This window comes from Terrapene carolina, unplaced genomic scaffold (assembly GCF_002925995.2).
Source record: "Terrapene carolina triunguis isolate 2854851 unplaced genomic scaffold, T_m_triunguis-2.0 Scaffold706, whole genome shotgun sequence".
Classification (NCBI taxonomy): Eukaryota; Metazoa; Chordata; order Testudines; family Emydidae; genus Terrapene; species Terrapene triunguis.
This window is the reverse complement of record NW_020665057.1, coordinates 725332-747810: the sequence shown is the minus strand read 5'-3', so window position 1 is coordinate 747810 and position 22479 is coordinate 725332. Positions and strand designations below refer to the sequence as shown.

Here is a 22479-nt window from a genome sequence, read left to right as displayed (position 1 = left end):
CCGTAGCTGAATTACAAGACAGACGCATTTGATCTTATTTCAGGAAGTGGAACATGAGACTTCAAATAAGGGATGTCTCTTTAAAATAAGGGAAGAGGGGTCACTCTAGCAGGAAAAGAGAAAAATGTGTAGCAATTGCTGGCTAGCTCCTTAGCTAAATTTGCAAATGTAAATCGTTTACAGCAGTGCTGGCACTTTCTGATCAGTCTTACTCTGCAGCTGTGTGCTTCTGGGGTTTTCTGCAAAGGCTATTGCAACAAAGCCCCCAATGTGTACAAAAATATCTGCAGACTTAGGGGCAATGTTCTTTAATTAAAGTGCTGGGGGGGGGTGGGGGCGGGAATCTCACTGTTGCTGCTAGTTCCCTAAACCTCCTCCTCTGACCTGCCTGAAAACACTTCTAACATAGTTGGCCTTATATACCTTTCTTCTGAGTCGTGACTAACGAAAAAACCTCTCAGGCCTCATCTGTCACTAAATACTACTGCCTTACACTGTCACAGCCCCCTAAACATCACAGTGGACAAAGAAGTGTCATGACATTGGGACACTCTATGGCCTGGAAGTCCAGACTGAGAGAGAAGCTTCAGACACCAGCATGGGTTTCTTAAAACTTTAATGTGCACCTGTCACCGTGGGTCACAACTGAGAATACCAAATTTAGGACAAACTGCTGAGAAATGGGGCTGACACACCCCAAAACTGGTGGTTATTCTCCCATAAGATATACCAAACCAGCAACAAAAGTAAACTTCTGTCTCACCACACTGGCTAACAAGAAGTCAGAAAAGCAGTCTCCTTAGGCATTCCAGTCCTGGATTCAACACCCAGACTTAAAGATGAGTGGTTCTTTAAAACCAATTTCATCAAACAAAAGGTTCTTCTGATCCCAAAGGACCAGCCACATACCCAGGTCGATATGTAACTCAGATCTTACCCAATAACCACGCTGTTGCCAATCCTTTAGTATCTAAAAGCTAAAGGTTTATTTATAGAAAGAAAGAAAGAGAAAGAAAGAAAGAACAGTGAGAGTTAAAATTGGTTGAAGGAATCAACCTGCATACAAATAGCATAATCATATTCAGCAAATCATACCCTTTCTATAGACACCTTACTTGACACACTTTGTACAAGATTTGTTGCACTCATATAGCAGTGGTAGCAACAATGATCTACATGATCATATTTTGATCATATGATCAGATAACATCACAGCATCCTAAAAGGAAATGGTGTCATTTTGATTAGGAAAAGTATTTGTTTTCAGTATATACCATAGAGCAACCTTTTGGCTATCGCTTATACTGGTACACAGGGTGGGGAGAATAGCTCAAGAAGCCGTCTCATACCCTGTTGCACACAGCCCACTCCCATCATTTGTCCCAAGGTGGCTGGTAGTGGGGTGAGCCCATGGCCCTGACTGCTCCCACCCCCACCTCTCCACAAGCCTGCAGGAGTGAGAGAGCTAGGCTATCATAAAGCACGGTGCAACACACACACACTGAGTGGGGAGAACCTTCTAAACTGAAATTCCGAAAAGCGATTTCAATGAATCGGTGTGATACTTTTCCTTACTTTTGTGGACAATTGCCAAATTCTGCGGTTTCTTTTGGAATTATTAGAAATTATTAGAGAACTAAAGTGCAGTATTGGATATTACTTGTCCCTTGCTGGGGGGAAATTCCATTTTGTTGGTTTGCTTCCAGATTCTGCAGGTGTCCCATTCCATTACTGATTGATTAAATATTGCCCTGCTGAAACAATATGCCTTTGGTCTGTACAAGCCAGCAGGGATGAGTAATGAAAATGTATAGGCATTAGCATGCTAGTCCATGGACTGGACTAGATTTGACATTCCATTGTGAAGCTAAGCTTTTTTTCCATAGGGGAAAGTATATTTCTGGGTGATACTGCATTGCATGGTTGTAAAATGATATAATTTGTAATTTCATGAATGTGCTTTATACTTTATTAATACTGATTTTGAAGCATAACACTCTGTTTGGGGGAGGCTACTATAGAAATGCCTGTGTCCCATGGTGCTCCAAGACATCTGAATTAGTTTAACTATTCTATCTCTTTGAGTATTTTATAATCCCTTTGCAAATTTATTTTGAGAAGAACCCTCCATCAATAGATGAAGGGTGAACACCTGATCCTGTTGAAGTCAGTGGCAAAACTCCCAATGACTTCAGGGAGCCCAAGATTTCACCCGGAATGTGTAATGCTCCTCATTAGTATTTTCTTTCCTACCACACTTTGCATGATTGGGTTTCAGTCGTTAGGAACCAGCAATCAGTGTAGCTGCACTGGTACAAACAACATGGAAATCACAATTTGCACCATTTGAGTTTATCTCTGCTTGAAATCACAGTAATCCCAACTATATGCAAGTTCTAAATCTGTAGCAAATCCTTCATGCATAGCTTTAAAGATAATTTATTTCTGTTGTTGCTTGTAACTTCACATGGTAAAACCATTTGGAGTGATCTGTTGCTTTTTTTGGCCTGTGATAAGTCAGTGACATGTTGTACGCTTAGAGCACTGTACAAATGATTAATAATACTATTAATATAACCTGTCATTTCCTTTAGGTATCGTATGTACAGGAAAAGCCAAACAACAGGCTTCCCTTCACTAATTACAATTTTTTCAGCACCAAACTATCTAGATGTATACAATAACAAAGGTAGGAGAGCTCTCTTCCTTCTGTTGATGCACAGTAGTAGCATTATCTCTTTACACAAACGTTTTATGCAGTTTCCCGTTTTTGATTCTTTGCATTGACTCTTTGTCCTTTTATTAGTTCATGCCTGTTTACTTTGTTGCGCAATATAAATTTAATGAGATGTGTACCAATCAGAGGTGTGTGTGTGTGTGTGTGTATATATATATATACACACACAGATAGCTAAATACTTTTATGTTTCTGTCTTATGAGTCCTTGGATACTTTTGTATTTTGAGTGTCAGTTGTTAAATAAAATTTTATTTGGGGAATTAAATTGGCAACAATTCTAATAACTGAAGGAAGCACTTTGTAAAATCTTATGGTTGAGATTTTCTAAGCCCTCTGCTACTTTTTAAAATAAGCCATCTGGCCCTTTTGTAAGATTAATGGGCGTTATATAGAAAAGTCTCAGTCATATTATAATCTAGGTTCTTATAGAGCCCATAGTATCTGAGCACCCTATTTCATGTTTTGTTAATCATTTTTACATATAGTGCAAAGAGAGGAAAATATACATAAACAAAAAAGCCTGCTGCTTAAATAATATACTAGCCACTCTGTGAAGACTCAACACAACCTAAAATACAAGTGGATGCAGCTTACATTAAGTTACTACAACAGTCACTACAGCACTTACAGTGACTGTAAGTTCCCCTAATGAGTTGCAGAAAAAAAGTGTTCTAAATCAGAGCATTCCAATAACTCCTACTGCTAAATCCAATATACACAGCAGGATATCTTCACTTTCTGTTACTCCAGTTGGAATAAAACTAGTATGTTATGGTAGGCGAACAGGGTGACCAGACAGCAAATGTGAAAAATCGGGACGAGGGTGGGGGGTAATAAGAGCCTATATAAGAAAAAGACCCCCAAATCAGTTCTGTCCCTATAAAATCAGGACATCTGGTCACCCTATAGGTGAAAGAAAATATGGGGACTATAAAGACCTCCATAACTACTTTTTCCTTACCATGTTAATGAGGAAAGTTTCATTATAGACTGCCGTTTCCATGGTCCCGACCTATTAACCCATTACAAGGTGTTTAGCTTTCCTAAGGGGACAGATGGGGTTTTCAGACCTTGCCTGCAGACAAAGAAAGTATTTGGTATAAAATATGCAAAAGAAAAGAGACTTCAGCACTAGCATGATTTTAATAGGTTATTGTATAAAACTTCTAAGCACTTTAAAAAGCTATTATGCAAATGATTTACTATATGTGAGGGAAGAAATTGGTTCACTGCTAGAAGCTAGATTTAGCATATTACAAATACATGTTAACTTGCCAAAAAAACTTATTAAAGGTACACTACCAGCAACATCAAAGCCTTGCTACCAGTAGCTATTTATGCAGAAAGTAAAGCATGTAGGAACTGTGCTTAAGCAAATATATTTTGAGACCTAGCAACACAGATCAGCACAAGAGACTTAGGAATTGGAAGTGCAGTAAAGACAGTGTAAGGCAGTTTTGCAGCATCAACAGGTCAGGGCAAAGAAAAGTGTTATTTGTGGGAGAGGGATTTCTGATAGAGTATATACCTGTAGTTACCCTTAGCGGGTCTATAGTAGTAAAGTAGGTTGGACCAGCATTTCAGATTTGCCTGTAATTGTGTTTCTTAAAGTGTTCGTATTAGGAATATGGGGGTTAGCAGTACAGGCTTTTGTCATTATGGCAAGCATTTGACACACCAGAACAATGATAAAATAGAACTCAGCATCTGAATTTTAGATCCCCAAATGTCAGGGAATGAACAGAGGAATGCCCCTCTATCATATCAGTCTCAGAAATGAGTCATCTTACTTGTTCCGTGATTCCTAGGTATGACAGACCATAGATTAGATAAGATTAGGACATCAGGATGTACAGTAGTGCTATTTTTGCTGGGACAATGGATACAGAAGTGGAAAATTGTACAGTACTCAGTAGTAGTCAATCACTTCTGTTTATTATTGTCAATAAGTTTATATTTTAGTGTCTGACTGTCACTTTTAAAAATTGGGGTTTTTTTTGGCTGAATGAATAATTTAACTAGCTATCTGAAGGCAAATGCTCATTTTGGAGGGTTTTTAAAAAAAAAAAAAAAGATTACATCTTATAACACTGATATATCCACTGGGGAGTTGGAATATTTTGACAAGAATAACAGGATGTGTCTTCCTAAACCCTTTAAAGTCCACAGTGTGTTGCGAAGACAAAAATTCAGATCAGGAGAGCGAAACAACAGATTATGCAAGGGGATCTACTGTACTATAAAAAGCAAGAAAGCAGCCTCTACGTTTATTATTTGTGAGACATTCATTAATGCCCTAGAAAAAGGGGTAAATAGCGTGTTTATGAAATTCACAGAAGACAGCAAAAAGGGAGGTGTTGTGGACACCTTGGAAAAGTGCCTGGTAGCACATCTCAAAATAGAGATTCTTGGGAAATAGTACCATAAGGGACAGAGGAATGATGTAATAATCTGATTTGTTTATCATCTTTGTTTTATCGTATCAAACCTATCAGTTTTATCTAGCATTCCTCACTGCGCTTATATAAAAAACCACTTGTTATCATAGCAACAAAGATGATAAAAAATGATTAGGGTATCATTGCCAGTGTAGGCATGTTCACTACAAGTGACTTATTTGATCTACTGATCAAAGTCCCAAGAACTGGGAATTCGGCTATTTCTCTGGGAAAAATTATTCTATGATTTAAATAGAACTTACTGTTAGGGAAGGTTTTCCTGGTATGTTCAACCTAAATTTTTCCTTTCTATATTTCATCCTGTTACTCTAGTCATAACCCTGTGTACCACATTAAATATTTCCTTTCCCTTGGTTACTATTTCCACCCCCCAGTATTTTTACCACCCCTTTTCCCCAGCCTGTCCCCTCATGCATGAAATGTAGTCACTAGTTAGCCATTTTGTTATATTATCTGGAAGCACAACTCATGGTTCCATTGTTAAAGTTGAGATTGAGCTTTTCACTTAAAGCAGGGATTCCAGTGCTTTGTTTTGTATATAGAATGCAGTATATCCTCCCCAAAATTACAAAACTTATTCTCTGAGCACAGAATGAATTTTCTGATAATTTACAAGCAGGTTGATTTGATTAGTTTGTAAAAATTAATTTTAAGATGGTTCCTATAAAAAAATTTAGCACCCAATGTCAGACCACTTTTTTCCTGAATGATCTTAGTGTACGAATTACACAGATGCTTCAGATGTCCTTTATAGCAAAACTCACTGAAACTCAGCATAGGATACATCTGAAGGATGTCCCTTTAGTATTCTTGACCCCCTCTTCCGTATCATAAATGGAGATGTTTACTGCCCTTGTACATTACACCAACTCTTGCAGCATTTTACTAGATGTTGCCCTCAATTACACCCTAGACAACCCACCAAAGATCACATCTGCACTAGATAGCTCTCCTTAACTCAAATCATCGCTGTTTTATCTTTGCTGTTTGCTTACTGAGCTGCCAGTCATCAGCCCACACTGGCAATGTTAATATGTTCAAATCAATACGAATTAATTTTGTGAGAGATTGTATCAAATGCTATACTAAAATCAAGATATAATTCCTTTCATCCAGTAACTTGGTCTTTCAAGTCTAATTGCCAAGAGTTATTCTTCATGGGTGAAATCCTGCCCTCATTGAAGTTATTGGAAAGTTTTCCATTGACGTCTGTGGGGTTAGGATTTCACCCCATAAACCTATTCTTATTATGGATCGTGTTTTTCTTACCCATATAACAAAAAAGTCCAAAGTAATGAAAAAATCCCTGCCGGTGACTAAAATTCTGTCTTCATAAAACAGAATTAAAGTTTGAGGGGGGTACATGTAACATATTTTACTTTATTAACAGTTGATGTCTCACAAATTACTAATGTTAGTAATGTTAGAACTTTGGACCAGTGTGATTTCCACTTAGTGACATGGCTGATGTTCAAGAGATTCAATTTTCTCTTTTGTCTTGATTGTTTTATAATTGAAGGAATGCATCCTGTGGCTCCCTTTTTTTTTTTCACCCCAGTGATCAGATACCCTGCAAACTAGTGCTCCTGAAAAATTCCAAAGATAAATGTTATTCCAGGACAGTTGGGTCACCTGCAACAGCTAAGGTGCCCGCTACTTTTTTCACCGAGTGTATTGGAGAAATGAGGGAGATAGAATCTCTCCTGATACAATAACTCCTCGCTTAACGTTGTAGTTATGTTCCTGAAAAATGCGACTTTAAGCAAAACGATGTTAAGCAAATCCAATTTCCCGATAAGAATTAATGTAAATGGAGGGGTTAGGTTCCAGGGACATTTTTTTCACCTGACAAAAGACTATATTATATGTACACACACAGTAGAAGTTTTAAACAAACAATTTAATACTGTACACAGCGATGATGTTTGTGACGCTTGATTGAGGTGGTGAAGTCAGAGGGTGGAAGAGGGTGGGATATTTCCCAGGGAATGCCTTACTGCTAAATGATGAACTAGCACTCGGCTGAGCCCTCAAGGGTTAACCCATTGTTGTTAATGTAGCCTCACACTCTACAAGGCAGCACGAATGGAGGGAGGGGAGACAGCATGGCAGACAGAGACATACACCGTGTGAGAGAGAGAGAGAGATGCGCATTGCCCTTTTAAGTAGGCTGACCCAATCTAAGTACACTGCCTTGTTAAGTTCAGCAAGTTGAGACAGTAGCTGCTTCCAGGAAGCTCCCTCCGTCCTGAGCCCTGTCATGTCGTCCGCCCCCCCCCCATGGAGATGTGGTAAGTGGGGTGCAGGAGCAGGGGGGAGGGGGACACCCTGACATTAGCCCCCTTCTGCCCCTCCCCGCACAGCAAGCAGGAGGCTCCCGCAAGCAGCTCCAAGGCAGAGGGCAGGAGCAGCACATGGCAGTGCGGGAAGGGACCAGCTGAACTGCCGGCAGTTGATAACTTGCTGGTTGGCTGCCGCACAGGGAACTTAGGGGAGCAGGGAGCTGATAGAGGGGCTGCCAGTCTACCCTGGTTCCAAGCCCCCACCAGCTAACTCCAACGGGCTGCTCTTCCTGCAGGCAGTGGACAAAGCAGGCGACTGCAAACAACATTATAAGGGAGCATTGCGCAACTTTAAACAAGCATGTTCTCTAATTGATCAGCAACGTAACAACAAAACAAGGTTAACCGGGACGACTTTAAGTGAGGAGTTCCTGTACTCTGAAATTACAAAAAGATCTGAACTAACAACAAGGAGCTTCTCCATTGGTTCAGAAGCTCTCCTTTCCATTAGGGAAGTACCATTAGAGCTATAGGGAGAGAGGCTAAATATCTCATTTCAAGAAACAAAATACCCATTGCCGGGGTGTGGGGGGGAACCTCTAGGGTTAAAAAGGTCAGGTAAACTGGTAATGTTGCTGGGAAGTGTGGTGGTCTTGACACAGCTGCAATTTTGCTCCTTCCTAAAGTACTGTAGACTACCATCTTGTAAACTGCAATAATCTGAGTTATATGAATAAACCAGCTCTTCCTGTGATTATATTGAAAGTCATCTTGCTTGGTTGCTTAACACAAAAAAACTAATGATTTTCTCTACCACATTTGGAAATTGAAAACATTTAAAATTACAAATTCAGAAAAGTCTGTGTGGCACTTTGAAACTACTGTGCAGTATTTTATTCTTTTGTAAATATGATGTTACATAAGGGAATTTTTCTACTTTTTTTTTTTTTTTAACATGTATCTGTTATACGGTGTTTCTCCTTTGCTGTTCAGGTGATTTATAGGGAACTTCACTACCCTTTAACCAGGAGGAAAAGTTTGAAATGAAGTGTCAATTGTTATTTTAAAGCTAATTCATATGGATGTGCAGTTCAAATAGATACATTATTAATATGGTGTAAGTGAGAGTAGCATTTAGATGATCTCAAAATCAATTATTAATTTCCTTCACTTTTTTAAAAGAATACTAAAAAGCATTCATATTTTGGCTGATGTTTCTCCTACTGCCCTATTAATGAATCAGAGGCATTTCTAGAGACCTTTTCCCAAAGTTGCTTGTAAAAATTATTTCTTTAACTTTCTCAATTTTAAACATATTCTTAATGAATGGAAAAAAGAAAAGTGGGGGAGGGAAACCAGCTAAACTCAGTAAAATGATTATTTGTGAGCATTAGTGCATTAAATACATCTTCAAATAATTAAATATGCCTTTTTCATTTGGCTTCCAAAGCAGCATTGAATCATTCTTGCCGCCCAGCCAGTAATGAAATACATGCTTTTCCATATATGAAGAGAATGACTCTTGATCTCCTTTTTGGTGACCTCAGGCAAAATATGAAGAATGCTTATTGAAAGGACTGACATTAGTTGCCCCGTTTCTGTTGAAGTCAGACAAGCAGTGCTTAGCCACCTTCTTTTACTGGAAAGCAGAGTAGCCAACTGTGTGACTATGGAATGCTCAAGAGTCAAACATGATTTGTTAAACAAAAATTGTCTGATTGGGCAAGGAGATTACATAAATTATGTCAGCCGCCTTCTATACCCTGAGAGATTAGGCTCCAGAATGTCCTGGGCCACCCAGGTACCATGATGGTTGGCACAAAATGGAGGGATTGAGAGAGAGGGGTTCTTTTTAATACATCTGAAGGTCACATAGCCCCTTGTTTACAATGTGGATTTAAGATTATTTCTTTGAGGAAATAAAGATAGAATGTATTAAAGCAGCAATACCGTATCTGCTTCACACAGACCAGGTGTGGGAAAGAAGTGAACGGGGGGAAGAGAGATTATTTCTCACCTGCATACGGTATTTTGACAAATGTAGTCTTAAACATTATTGACATATAATATAGTCATCAGATCTTGTGCAAATATTGACTTGAGCGGTATGTCTACATTGCAGCTAGGAACACACCTCTCAGCCTGGATAGACAGGCACTAGAGGGGCTAGAAGTAGCAATGTGGATGTTGTGGCTCAGGCTCTCCAGCTCGCCTGATCCCCCCTAGGCATGAGATTCCAACCTTCAGACCAAGCCACACCATCCACACTGCTACTTTTAGCATGCTAACTCAAGCTCTGCTAGTATGAGTTTGTCTACCCATGCTGGGAGGCTTGTTCCCAGCGGCTGCACAGACATACTTGAAGGCCTCATCCACACTTGCGGTAGCATGTAGGGTATGTGTAGCTACATGCCACAGCGAGAGACATGCTGCGTCCACGCTGCAGCATATCGCTACAGACATTCGCTGTGGCATTGAAAGGCTCTGGCAGTCGGGAGCTGCTGGAGTCTCCTCCTGCTGCCTCTCCCCGGCCAGAGCCTTTCCCCACAGACAGCATCTTTCACTGCAGTGGGGAAAGGCTCCAGCAGAGGGAAACGACACTGCTAAAAATAGCAGTGTACACATGGGAGGCATTGCTCAGACATGTAGAGCCATATAGGATATATACACTAGGATTCTGGCGTGTCTGTACTCTACTTGCCTAAGCAGTACCTCACCATTTGCTCTATTTATACTCATGCTAGCGGGGCATGCAGTGTCTGTAATCTACATGCCACCATAAATGTAGACCTACCCTAAGTTAACACTGGCTATTGGATCAAAGTTGCCCACTATGAACAAAGTTCACCATTAAAGACTTAGCTGGTTTTCAGGCAAATTGAAATTAATTCATATAAAGGTACAGGGTACAGTCTAGTGTCTAGTGTCACCGGATTAGTAATTGTTTGCTGACATTGCACTTACGCCATTGAATTGACATCACATACACCATGGAAGTGGATTGCTGTTAGCAGAACAGACTGAAGTGATGTGGTCTTAACCACTTTAACCACAAGCAGTAAGCATCATAAACAGGATTACGTTCAGAACTATGCTTAAATACTAGTACATAATATACAAGTAAAGTTTATCTAAAAGGTCTTTTAAAGACACACTGTTCCCTTTTTCTTTATAAATTCAATTTTAAGTGACCCTTATTTAAAATATATATATATAAATACACTATCAGAATGGACATGTCGCAGCATCACCATTGTGATGAATGGTGATTCCAATATGTAGTATCTTAGTCCCATATTGAATAAATATTTCATCTGGGTTCTCCTCTAAACTTCATTGTTCAGGGCTTGTGCGTCATTGTGTTATGCTAATAATAACTAAGTTATTTTATATTGGCCATATGAAAGATAACTTTCCCTCCACAAGCACAGAAATATTTAGCTTTTATATTTCAGAAATCTCTATATTGGTTTCTTTTGTTTGATATACTGTAGCACATTTATAGAATTTAAGTTCTATTGCTATTTTTGACCTCTGGTGGGGATTGTCACACATGCAATTAATGTTTCTTTTTCTTTCCTTTCTCTTAGCTGCAGTATTGAAGTATGAGAACAATGTTATGAATATCAGACAGTTCAACTGTTCCCCTCACCCATACTGGCTTCCAAATTTCATGGATGTGTTTACCTGGTCCTTACCATTTGTTGGAGAGAAAGGTTGGTAACTTGCTGTGCTCGTGGAAGCCCCAACATGAAGTGGGATTGGAGGTTAGGGTTACCCAAGCACCACTACCATTAACAGTTCCAGTGGGCTGGGTTGCATGGCTGTAAATAGCTTGGAGGTGGATCTAAGAGAGAGGCTTTTTGAGGGTGTAGTGATGAGGCTACATCTGAAGTAACACTTCAGGGAGTGCAGCCTTGACCATTCCCACATTCTGCATCTTTTATGATTTTTGCTTTTTTCAGAGCAGAGTAATAACAGCTGTGCCATGATCAAAGTGCTCTGGAAATAGGTTTGCATTTCAGTTGGAGATAAAAGTCATGGATTCACTTCAATTTATTTGATGAACTCTTTGGGCATTGTGATATTGCCATTTGCTGGTTGGAGAAGACCACACCAGCTGTGTCACTGTTATATATATACTTCACCAGCTGGCCTCTAACCTGCTGATGCAGTCATGCATTTCTCCCTTGAGCAGTAAATTCAGATCATGTCACATTGGTACCCACTGTGCTCTTCTCTTTCACTTGGTTTTCTGGGGGGGCGGAGAACCCCTGAAATATACGACATCTCACTAAGCTGTCCCAGCCCTGAAACGGCCATTAGTTTTGTGCCTTACCATACTACAGAAATGTCATTGTTGGACAATGACATAGGGGCTTTGTGACCACATTAAGCTGTGACTGGCAAGTACACAACTGGAGGCTAGACCGCTTTGGTCCCAAACATGAAATATGAGTATTTAAAACCCAGCAGTTCATCTGACTTAAAACTAGAGAGCTATGAAACTTGCTTTGATCCTTGCAATGTGATACAATGTGTAGCTGCAACAGCAGTTACTGCCAGAAAGTTAAAATGAACTCTTACAAGCTGCTTGGAATAGTACTATTTTATCTTAATAGGCAACTGAAAATGCAGCCCACTGTGGCTTTACTTACAGTCATGATCAGCTCAGTTTTCAGTTACTCATTTATACTCTAAACAGTGGCTCTTTGAAAGAGTGGTTGAGGTAAAGCCAATAGAGGGATGCCCAAGGCCAGTGTGAACAAGACAGACAGTACTGAGGGCAGTCTTCATTGACACTGCAGGGTGTGCTAGCAAGGCATTTGTTGTCTCCATGCGTGTTTCCACTGATAGAGGAAGTTCTGTAGTCCTTGCTGATGTCTTTTTCAGGCTTTCTAAAAGACAGTAAAATGAATTCATTTTGCTAAGCCATAAATATGGCCAATCCCAGTTTTCAGGCAAATCATGCTTTCTGGCTCACGTGTTAGACCTTTGTTGCATATTCTGCACGTGGTCCCCCAGAAAACTCCTACAGACCGTAAGGAACTATTTGGGGCGGGAATGCGGAACATATAGTAAAGATCCACATTGAGCATCTGATCACAGGATTTCTCCTTTTCTTCCTGTTTTCTCTTCCCTATTTTCCATGTCCCACGCCATGCTCAAGTCCTCAGTGATACTTCTGGTACTTTGACTGAAAATCCAAAATGGGTATTAGAGGAATGTAGCAAAATAAAGCTGCTGAACATATGTTTTTGTGCTCTACATAGGGTTTTTTTTTTATTTCTTTAATAGATTTTTTTCCCCTCAAAGGCCAACCAAGGTAGGAAGCTGTATATGTTACACAGTGTTAGTTACACCAGTCCTTGTCACTGTGGAAGTGTTTCCACTAATACTTCAAGTGAAAAAGATAAATGCCTGACTAATTTATGAACAATAGAGTTCTGTTCATCCTTTTAATGTGTCAAACCACTGTGGCTATCACAGAAGAGAATTTTTAGTAACCACCCGATTTGAAATTAAATCTCCAACCTTTATAGCTAATGCAAGTCCAGACATGCCTGGTAACACTTTTAATGATGCTTAATACATGTAGATGTAGTGGAGTTTTTCACTTGTCTATCTGCTAATGATTTGACATTTTTACGTAGTAACCCAGTCTTTTCTAGAATTCTAAATCCCATCTCCTGGCGTGAGTTTTGGCTGTTTTTGCACTGTACACTCTCTGGTCAGTCTTTCACTGCCACTGGGTCTGAAATGGGCTAAGAGTGGTTTAGGAACAGCTTGAAGCAGACTGCTTGGAGTGCAAGTTACAAAATAAAGAAATTAAAAATATTGCTCTTTCAGCAATAATGAAATATCTACAGTAAGTCCTGACCTTAAAGATACTGTCAATTTACATTAGCCATAGAACGTTAGGCTTTGTTAAAATAAAATAAATATTAAAAAATATTAATATGAACAGGATCATTTTCATGATCTATTTTATTATTTATTCAGTACGGATATCTTAGTTGCTTATAAAACCTCCAGGTCTGGGAATCCCAAACTACAGCATTTTACCCTAGACCAGTCTAGTTTCATTGTCCAACCTGAGTGAAAAGACAAAACTAAAACTCCATGACCAAGGAAAATTTAAAGCAGGATTTTAAAATTATTTTGTTTTGTTGTAATCTAGGTTGCTGCTAGTGACTCAGAGAGAACACGCTTTTTTTTTTAAATATAAGGGTCTTATTATTGCAGTGTGCCTTTAAATTTGACCAGTTTTTACCAGGAAACCATATCAACAACCCCTTATTAACCACATGAGATCTTTGGACCCAAGTTTATATTACTACAAATATAATATAAGGTGCAAACAGTTTAAAAATTGGATGAGGTGCTATTTGTTTGCTTATATTCATTAACACTACTATGCTACAGCCTGCTCTCAGACTGATGAGGAAAACTCACCATTCATGTTTCTCATTTGTTTTTCCTCTCCAGTGACAGAGATGCTGGTAAATGTGCTGAACATCTGCTCAGATGATGAATTAGGGTCAGAGGAAGATGGTTTTGATGGTAAGAGCTTTTTGCCCTCCATTGAGATTGTTTGTTGGTTTGTTTTGCTTTGAAATTATTTGTAAGTCTCAGTTACTAACATTAGGGATAGTGTCCTGGTTTTCTGGATCTCATTTAAGTTCTTTCATGCTGCTGAAAACAACAGTTTGTGCTAGACGTCAATAGATTTGCATAATGCATGGTTTGGAGAGAATTTATTAAACTCTCCCCTTTGCCTACTTCCCACCCAAGCCAAAAGAAAAAAAGTTACTTGTCCTAGTTTTAAAGAAAGAAAATAATACTTTGACTCCAAGTTTTGCTGAATATCAGGGGCCAGGTAGTGCTGTTGATTTTTAAGCAGAGCTACCCAATGCTTCCAATGGGGAGTTTTACTTAGAATCAATGGCCTATATGGCCCAGAGTGACTTTCTGCTGCTTCTGGAATGCTAGATACTGCAGATTTGGGGGGATGGTACCCAGGACTGCAGAAAACTCTCCTTTGGATCCTTGAGTCATTAGAAAACAATTTGAACACAGTCACTGGCTTAGGAAGGTTGTTAATTGCAAACACAGATATAAAAGGGACATGTTGCTGACCCATTCTTTCTGCACAGAAAAGAGGAAAATCTCCATTAGTGCTCCAGAGAATTGATACTATATGATGATGTGACCTCAGATCCCATTGACTACATTGTAAAAGGCGCTCAGTGCCTTTGGGATTTGGTCCCATGGAAGTAAATTAATTTATTCTATTATCCAGTGTTTCCTGTTAGAATTAGTACATGGTAAGTGAATACTCACATTATATTAATAATCCCGTAGAGCAGTCTTTGTCTGCAAGCAAACCTGTACTGTACTTCTTTTTATCTTCAGACTAGTGCTCCATGATTCCTTGATCTCTTAAAAAAACACTTAGGCACTAAAGAGAGAGGTGTGGGCGGGGGGGACATTAAAACTTGAGGGAAAGAAAGAAAGAAAATCAGAACACAAAGCATGAAAAATATATCACTACGGAACATAAACTAAAAGGAATTTGGTAATAGGTTTGTGGAGAGGAGCAAAAAAAGAGGAGGGGTGAAAAGTTTTATCAATAAATAAGGCTGAGACAAACATTTCATGAATTTAACAGTTATCAGTTAAAATGGCATCTTTTTAAAAACCTCTGTTTTTCTTACATGAAGAGAATATGCCATTGACTTCTACAATTCACAAACTGCAAAGGAAGGGGAAAATAATTAGTTTGTGTCCTCTCTTTTCTGAAAGTTGTTTTGCCATTGAAGCCAATGGAAATTCCACTGGTGGAACAGCTACACAATTGGAACTTTAATAGTTCTCCTTGAGGATGAGGCAGAGAGAGTGCTTCTATTTAAACTGGTAATCAGTGCAGAGAAGAAACACCTGTTTGACTATTTTACTTGATATCTTTCGCTTGTGAAATGTAAATAGCCAGCTATTTTGCAGTTAAAACATTGTGTGATGATGTATGAAGACCTACAGATATACCAAATATAAATATAGTAGTGGGAGAGCCGTGTTCTTGTAGGTCCCGGTTCAGGAAAGCACATAAGCACATATCTAAGTCCCATTGACTTGGGCACCAAAGACAAAACCTTTCAGGGTGGGATTTTCAAAAACACTTAGCATTGGCCTAACTCTGCTTCTGTCAAGTCAATGGTCCAACTCCAACTGACTTTAACGAGAACAGAGATAGACCAATGTGAGAGCTTTTTAAAATTTCAGTCTAGATGTTTAAAAGTGTCTATGCAAAAGTTACTTCTTAGCAGAAAGAGACCAAGATGATGGCCACAAGTACAGTGGAGAGACTTCATAGGCCTTTCAATGCAAGTACTTTTGTGACCTAAAATTCTACCAAGCTTATCAAATGAATTCACTGTAGAAGTAAAAATGCTCTATGTTCACTGTTTCTTTTACATTACTTGGTGTTTGAGTGGGAATGTGCGGCATCTGTTTTGCAGAGAGATATATCATGCCAGCCTTCCCGTTTTAAGCTATTTCACTGCAGCATTGGTGTCTAAGCAGGGAAAGCAAACTGGAAGTCTTTTGGCTTGCAGATGTGTATGTTAAATTATTTTCTGCATTCATATTAAGTTTCCAAATAGGAGCAATTAAATACTTCCCACTTCTATAGGTTTTTAAGTTATTGTCTAAATCTACTGAGGATTATTCTTTCTGTTTTTCTTTCTATTGCCATAGTCCCTCTGAGCCCCAGAAATATTAGAATAATTCTGTCCCTATCAAATACTATGTCATACCCAATACATTCACAGGAAGAAGGTATAGATGAGACTAAAACACAGGTTAGCTCATGTCTGTTTGACATTGTTATCCATTCCTAGTTGTAAAATGCAAACTATGGCCCTGATCCTGCAATCTACTCCGCTTGGGTAGAACCTTATGCCTGTGCAAAGCCCCAGTGAAGGCACTGGAGCTTTTTGTAGGTATAGGGAGTTGCCTGTGTGGAGTGGCTTGCAGGATCAGGGCTTAAGTGTGCATTTGTGTGGGGTTTGTTTATTATTTATTTATTTATTTATGTAATAATAATTTCACAATGCATTCTGAATGATTTCTACTGCATTGTGACCTGTCTTTACATCTGAAATATCTTGAGTTCCATCACTAGGAAAGGCTGTGTACCCTAGCTTCTAGGGCAATATGAGGAGTATTTTCCTTTCATTTGTGTCCTTGATGTAAGCTGATGATTATTTTAGCTTCTTGTGACTACACTTTTGTAGGGTCTTTGCATTCATTCCCTTATAATGTGTCTGAATATGTTCTGTTTGTTCCTTCTTTCATCTACTGTTCAGCCTCCTAAAAGAATTGTACCTTGGAAAAGAATGCCTGATAGTTAAAATAACACATGCATTTTGGTTTATGGAATAGTTTTCTTTAACATGACTACTTCAGAATTCTTTTGCACCATCTGTAGTTTCCAGAGCCTACTACTGCCATATTTCCAGGGCTTCATGCTGATTTTGTTCCTCTCCATTTGATCTATACAAGCACTATCCCTGGTTCCCACATAATTGACGTGAGAGCCACAGAGGCTATGCAGCGTTTTTCTTTGCATTTCCTCGTTGACTTTCATTATGTGCATTGAGAACCAAAAGCACTGAGCAGGAGGAAGGAGAATGATCTATCATAATATTTGAGCTCTCAGCATCCACTAGTTCTCCTTTCTTAACTTCTATCCCTCTACCTCTCCCACATCACCAGCCCCTTCCAGAATTAAAGCACCAAACCCACCCAACTTGACTGCATGCTGTTCTTGTGAATCAGCAACAGTGACCTGGGTCATGCATGTTCCAGTCTGCCATCAGAGTATGTTGATGTGAAATAATAGCAGGCAGTAAATTTAATTTGCTTAAAGGAGATATTTATCCGGTCCTGATCCTCATTCACTATAGGCAGTGTCTATTAATGGGTGGAGGGGGGGTCCTAAATAACATTTTTAATGCCCTTTCAAAATGCTTGTATTCCATTGGCTGGTTGCATTGGCTTTTTAATTTTATCTGCTTTAAAGACACAGAAAAGTTAAATCAATAATATAGCAAACTTGGATAGTTTTCCCTTGCCATCCTATTTTTCCCCTTCTTTCCTGCTTGTCATGGTATGTAACCTGTTACATCAAAGAATGTCTTGGGTGAATGCTAAGTAGTGTGTTGTATGGTTTGAACATCATACATATCACCTAGCAACGGGAGTACTTCTGACTAACCAGCATACATCCAGAGTACCATCATATTTTAATTAGCAGCATTTCTGGCCTAACACATTTGATTGAAATAATTAAAAACCTTATGAGCTACTAATTAAAGTGATGCAATAATATAATAGACAACTTGACACAAACGTACTGCTTGCTTTGTGTGCTGCACTCTCATGATCTGTCACAAAGAGGTTTCTTAATTACCTGGCTTAATTTTCATGTCACAAAGCACCTTCAATGTTGTAGCTCAGGTTTAAAACCCTGCCACTGAAAAAGCGGCAGTCATAATTTTAAGTGCTGCATTTAGTCACCAGTTGGGAGCTGTGGGGCTTGGTGAATAAAGCAGTATGCCTCAAGACTAAACTGAGTTATTAAGCGAAATGCAGTTTTGGTGCTCAAACTTCCATTCCACTGTGGACAGTAATCTATGAAACATTCCCACTGGACACTGATCAACACAGTGATCGTTATTTGGGGGCAGACTCAGAAGTGAGCTGACATGAAGACTGGATTACCTTTAGGAGAAGCCACTGTCTTATATCACAGCTAAACCTATTAGTAGTAAGACAGTGTATATTACTAGCTGCATATATAGTAGTCTCAGCATCACAAGTCAATCAGTCCCTTAATTGTAACAAAGGACAATTTTTTTCCCATAAAACCAAATGAGAAAACAATAGATATTGCATAATAATCTCCTTGGGTAAGTGGGAAAGGAGAATTTTATGTATTTGTTTTCATTTCTGGAAGAATATTCATTGGAGGAATACTGAGATTTTCACACTTCTTCCTGACAACGTTGATGCTATCCCTACGGGACTATTTAGCAGTGGTGTGTAGAGAGCAGTTCCTAACCTATGTGACAAATGAGTGCTCCAGTGGAAATGATGTGCCTGGACCCTGATGGCTGCAACTAAATTGCATTAAAAATGAGCTGTTTTTTATTAAAAATATTTGCATCCATAATATTTGCTTCTATTTGATTACTATAAATTGCTTAGTGCGAAATCCTCTGGTCTGATCATACTGGGAAATGCGTAAATGCAGCATGCATCATTAACTTTGGTGGAGGTAGCACAGGCACATCTCCCATGCTGATCAAAGCCGATGGCTCACGAGGGTGATATCAGCTTTGCTTTCACCCTGAAATTTCAGAAACAGGGCAGTTGGTGACTCATATTTTAATACTCCCTGAACTGCCTTTAGCCTTTGGGGTGTGCATGCATTTCTGATATAGACTGGAGGTATCTCCTCTCAGTACTTGGGGAGAAGAGATCTCAGCATGGTATACAGTATTACTGGGATGGTTTATGTGGCTTTCCCAGAAGTGGCATCTCCAGCCTATTCAGCCTGATGAGAATATCAAATCAGCAGGTGCATTATAGGAGGATTTAAAAAGCATTGCATGTATGGATGGCAGGTTCAAAATTTAGGATTAGTTTCTGATTGTCTAGCTGCATTTTAGTTCACTGCACAATTTACTAACATTAAATTCAGATTAAGCAGAACAGTATTTCTTTTCTTCTCACCATTAAGTTCTGTTTCTTTCTTTTTGGCTGTTCCCTACCTAATTTGTTTCTTTTCTGTTTTTCAGACTTTACATAAATATTGCTTTTCCATTGATGTTGTCAAATGTTCTTTATTATTTTTTTTTATTCTCCAAACTTCACTGATCCGTTTCTTCCCCCTCCCCCTGGAATTTCATAAGAAGATCCTATTTATGCACAGAAGAAAGGTATTAAATTAGTTAGAAGGGCTTACATTTAATTAATTTTTATATTTTCCTAGTGCTAAATACAGTTTTTAAATTATTGGGATTTTCTATAACATCAAGAAGGACTTAATTGTTTTTTTTTTCACTCAGTAGCATTATCCATCCATTTAGCCCTGCACTCACAGAATATTTTAAGAGACTATACTGATATTTCCTTGCACTGTTTCTAAGTCTGAAGGTATAAATCACATATCCAGGCAAAGTAAAATATCATAGGTGTCAAACAAGCTGCCTATGCAGATTGCTGTTCACTATATCAGGAGCAATAGCTGCTTACAAAATAATATTCAAAATGTTTGAATAAAAAAACCAGATTTTAACTTTGGCTGTGTTCCTGTCCCCCTTTATGCAAATACTCTAGCAAATTAATTTTCTGGCAGGAATTTCTAAAGAACAAGTAAATTTTAAGTGATATTAGAGAACGTATGTAAAGGGTGAAATTCACCTCTGCAGATGGCCAACTTGCAGTCTATGAACCATTTAATTCCCACTTAAGCATGGATTTAAGTCCATCTGAAGTAACACACAGGTTTTGGTGTATCCCTTTTTACAGGGGTGAAGTTGGAACTTATAAACCAAAGTATTTACACCGGAAACTTGATTCTAAGAGTTGTTTTTATAATCAGGGAATAGAAATAATACCATGTGACCTATGTGTCCAATCAAAATTAACAAAACAATCTCAAGTTGTGACTATCCTATACTCAAAATTGCTCTTAAATAAGCTATAGACACGAGTTATTCACAGAAGGTATTTGGCAAATAATTTTGAATGGCAAATAAAAATTCAAAAACATAAATTACTTGTAGGCAATTTGCAAACAGAAAAAGATACATTTTAAAACTATTTGCTCGCCTTTACTATTCATTAGAAGGTGCGACTGAGTCAGAAACTTCTCAGAATTAATATTTTTAACAGTATATTATGTGCGTGCTATCAAATTGACTTTATTTTACTCTGAGCCTATTATCTGGTATGGTTAAGTACAGTTTATACTTAGTTTTATTTTTACAGATAAGATTATTTCTTGCTGTTTTTTCTAGTTCTGAAAAGTAGTTGTTTTGTAAATTGAATTTTAAACAGTGATTGAAGAAATAAATGTACTTTTAAAATCAAGTAGTGTGGGTTTGTAACACAAAAGAAAAGGGATGCTCTCAGGTGATTAGAGGTCTAAAGACAAACAGAGTAGGTGGAGGCTGTTTCTTAAACAAGAAAAAAAGAGAAAGAAAAAGGAATAAAAACTGTCTTTCTTGAGAATTCAATTCTAGTTGAAGAAAACTGAGATTACATAGTAGTTCAAGTAGAAATAAGCCCTTGTAATCCCTGAAGAAGAGAAATTGACTACTGTTAAATTGTCATTTAAATCTTCCATTTAACTATTTCTAATATTAGGTGATCCTTGTTTCATGGTGATGACTTTTAACCCACACTTCCTTATTGTTTAGAATGATTCACTAACACTTAACAGAACAAAAGGTAGTCTTTTATTGGAAAGACCGTTCTAAAACATGTCTTCATTTTACATTTTAAGATACAGACTTGTGATTTCCGGACAGGTGAAATAGTTACTCTGTTTTATTAAAAATACCTGGAAACAATGGTATGTTTAATAGATGTCCCAAAACAGTAAAAGGCAAAATGTTCATGATTGATGATGGGGCTCAGGAGCTGTACATAAAAGCACTCCTGTGCTTGTTCATACAGTTACAACACTTGAGCACACAAATGGTGGTAACTGAATACATGTATTTGGTTGGGTGCATAACTTGCACATGTATTTTCCTGAATGGTTGTGAAATTATATGCACCAATCAGAATGATGTTTTGTGTGTGGAGCCCATGCCTACATTTTTGAAAATGTGCAGTATTTGGGGTAAAAGGTTAATTTCCACCTACTGCATGACATGTTGCTGTGTCAATCACACAGTTTGTCTGTTACTACATAGTACAGTTCTTGGCATTTTCTTTAATGAAGGATGAAAGAGTTGGGCTTATTTCTGGTTCTGAAAGCTTTGAGCTATTGTTCATAGGAGCACAGAAAATAAAATAGACTAGCACAAGTATGGGGAAAAAATTGTAGACTCTTGTCACAATTTCTAACACATCTAAATAACCGTCCTGCCACCTAGACATCTTGTTAATACTAGTGAGTACCATCTTATAAAACTTTGTGTTTTCAGTTGTGCTCTTAGTCCATCCTGAGTTTAGCTGCAATTGAGAAATTGGCAGTAGCTTATTAAACAAGATAGGCAACTGAGCTGGGTTGTATAACAACTGCATTGCCATCAACTGAAATGTGTGGAAAACTCACAGATTGGGAAAATTATCTCACTGCAGGCTCTGTAAAGTGCTCAGCAAATCTTCTATGTAGTTTTATCAAAATTCTCCAGTTCTCTATAGGATACTTATAACTACACAGGGAGAGTGTGAAATCCTGGTCTTAATGGGAGTTTTGTCATTGGCTTCAGTGATGTCAGGATTTCACCTTGAATGCTTTTAGCTGTAGTCACTGTATATGCTCCAACTGTAGAGAAGCAAGATACATGTTAGAGGCTAGGGGCGCATTGCTTTTTGCTGGGCTTCCATCTATCATACCCGTTGCCACAGTATCTGAGCACCTTACTCATCTACAGGTGATTGCAAGAAGTTCTCTGTGACTGTTTGCCTTCTCCCACCTAACTGCATTATTTCCTCCCCTCACCACCACCGTTCTGGCATCTGTGAAGGAAATAGTTGGGTGGTTAAAGCATTGATAGGTATTTCATTAATTGAATGTGAATTGTAAATAGGAATTTTCATTTAATTTTCCTATTGAATTCTGGGACTGAAAGATTTGCATTTATGGAGTATTTTTCTTTTTGCATTCGGAGCTTGGACAGCTAAGACTTCGGTTTACATAGAAGTTGTCTGTTTCTTGGACATTCAGCAAGTTCCATTTTTCTTTCACTCAGAGC

General features: G+C 38.4%; 1 protein-coding gene across 5 annotated transcripts in view; it reads left to right on the top strand.

Annotated features, from left to right (window-relative positions):
• The window catches only part of PPP3CA (protein phosphatase 3 catalytic subunit alpha), a 299763-nt gene that overhangs the window by 258206 nt on the left and 19078 nt on the right, over window positions 1–22479 (top strand). For 2 of the 5 annotated variants that reach the window (XM_026659823.2, XM_026659826.2), the window contains exons 8-11: window positions 2595–2689; window positions 11071–11196; window positions 13970–14044; window positions 19459–19485. In XM_026659823.2, coding sequence (XP_026515608.1) covers window positions 2595–2689; window positions 11071–11196; window positions 13970–14044; window positions 19459–19485 — 323 coding nt within the window. The remainder of the gene's footprint in view (window positions 1–2594; window positions 2690–11070; window positions 11197–13969; window positions 14045–19458; window positions 19486–22479) is intronic. The other 3 variants (XM_026659825.2, XM_026659827.2, XM_026659824.2) reach the window with 2 other exon arrangements.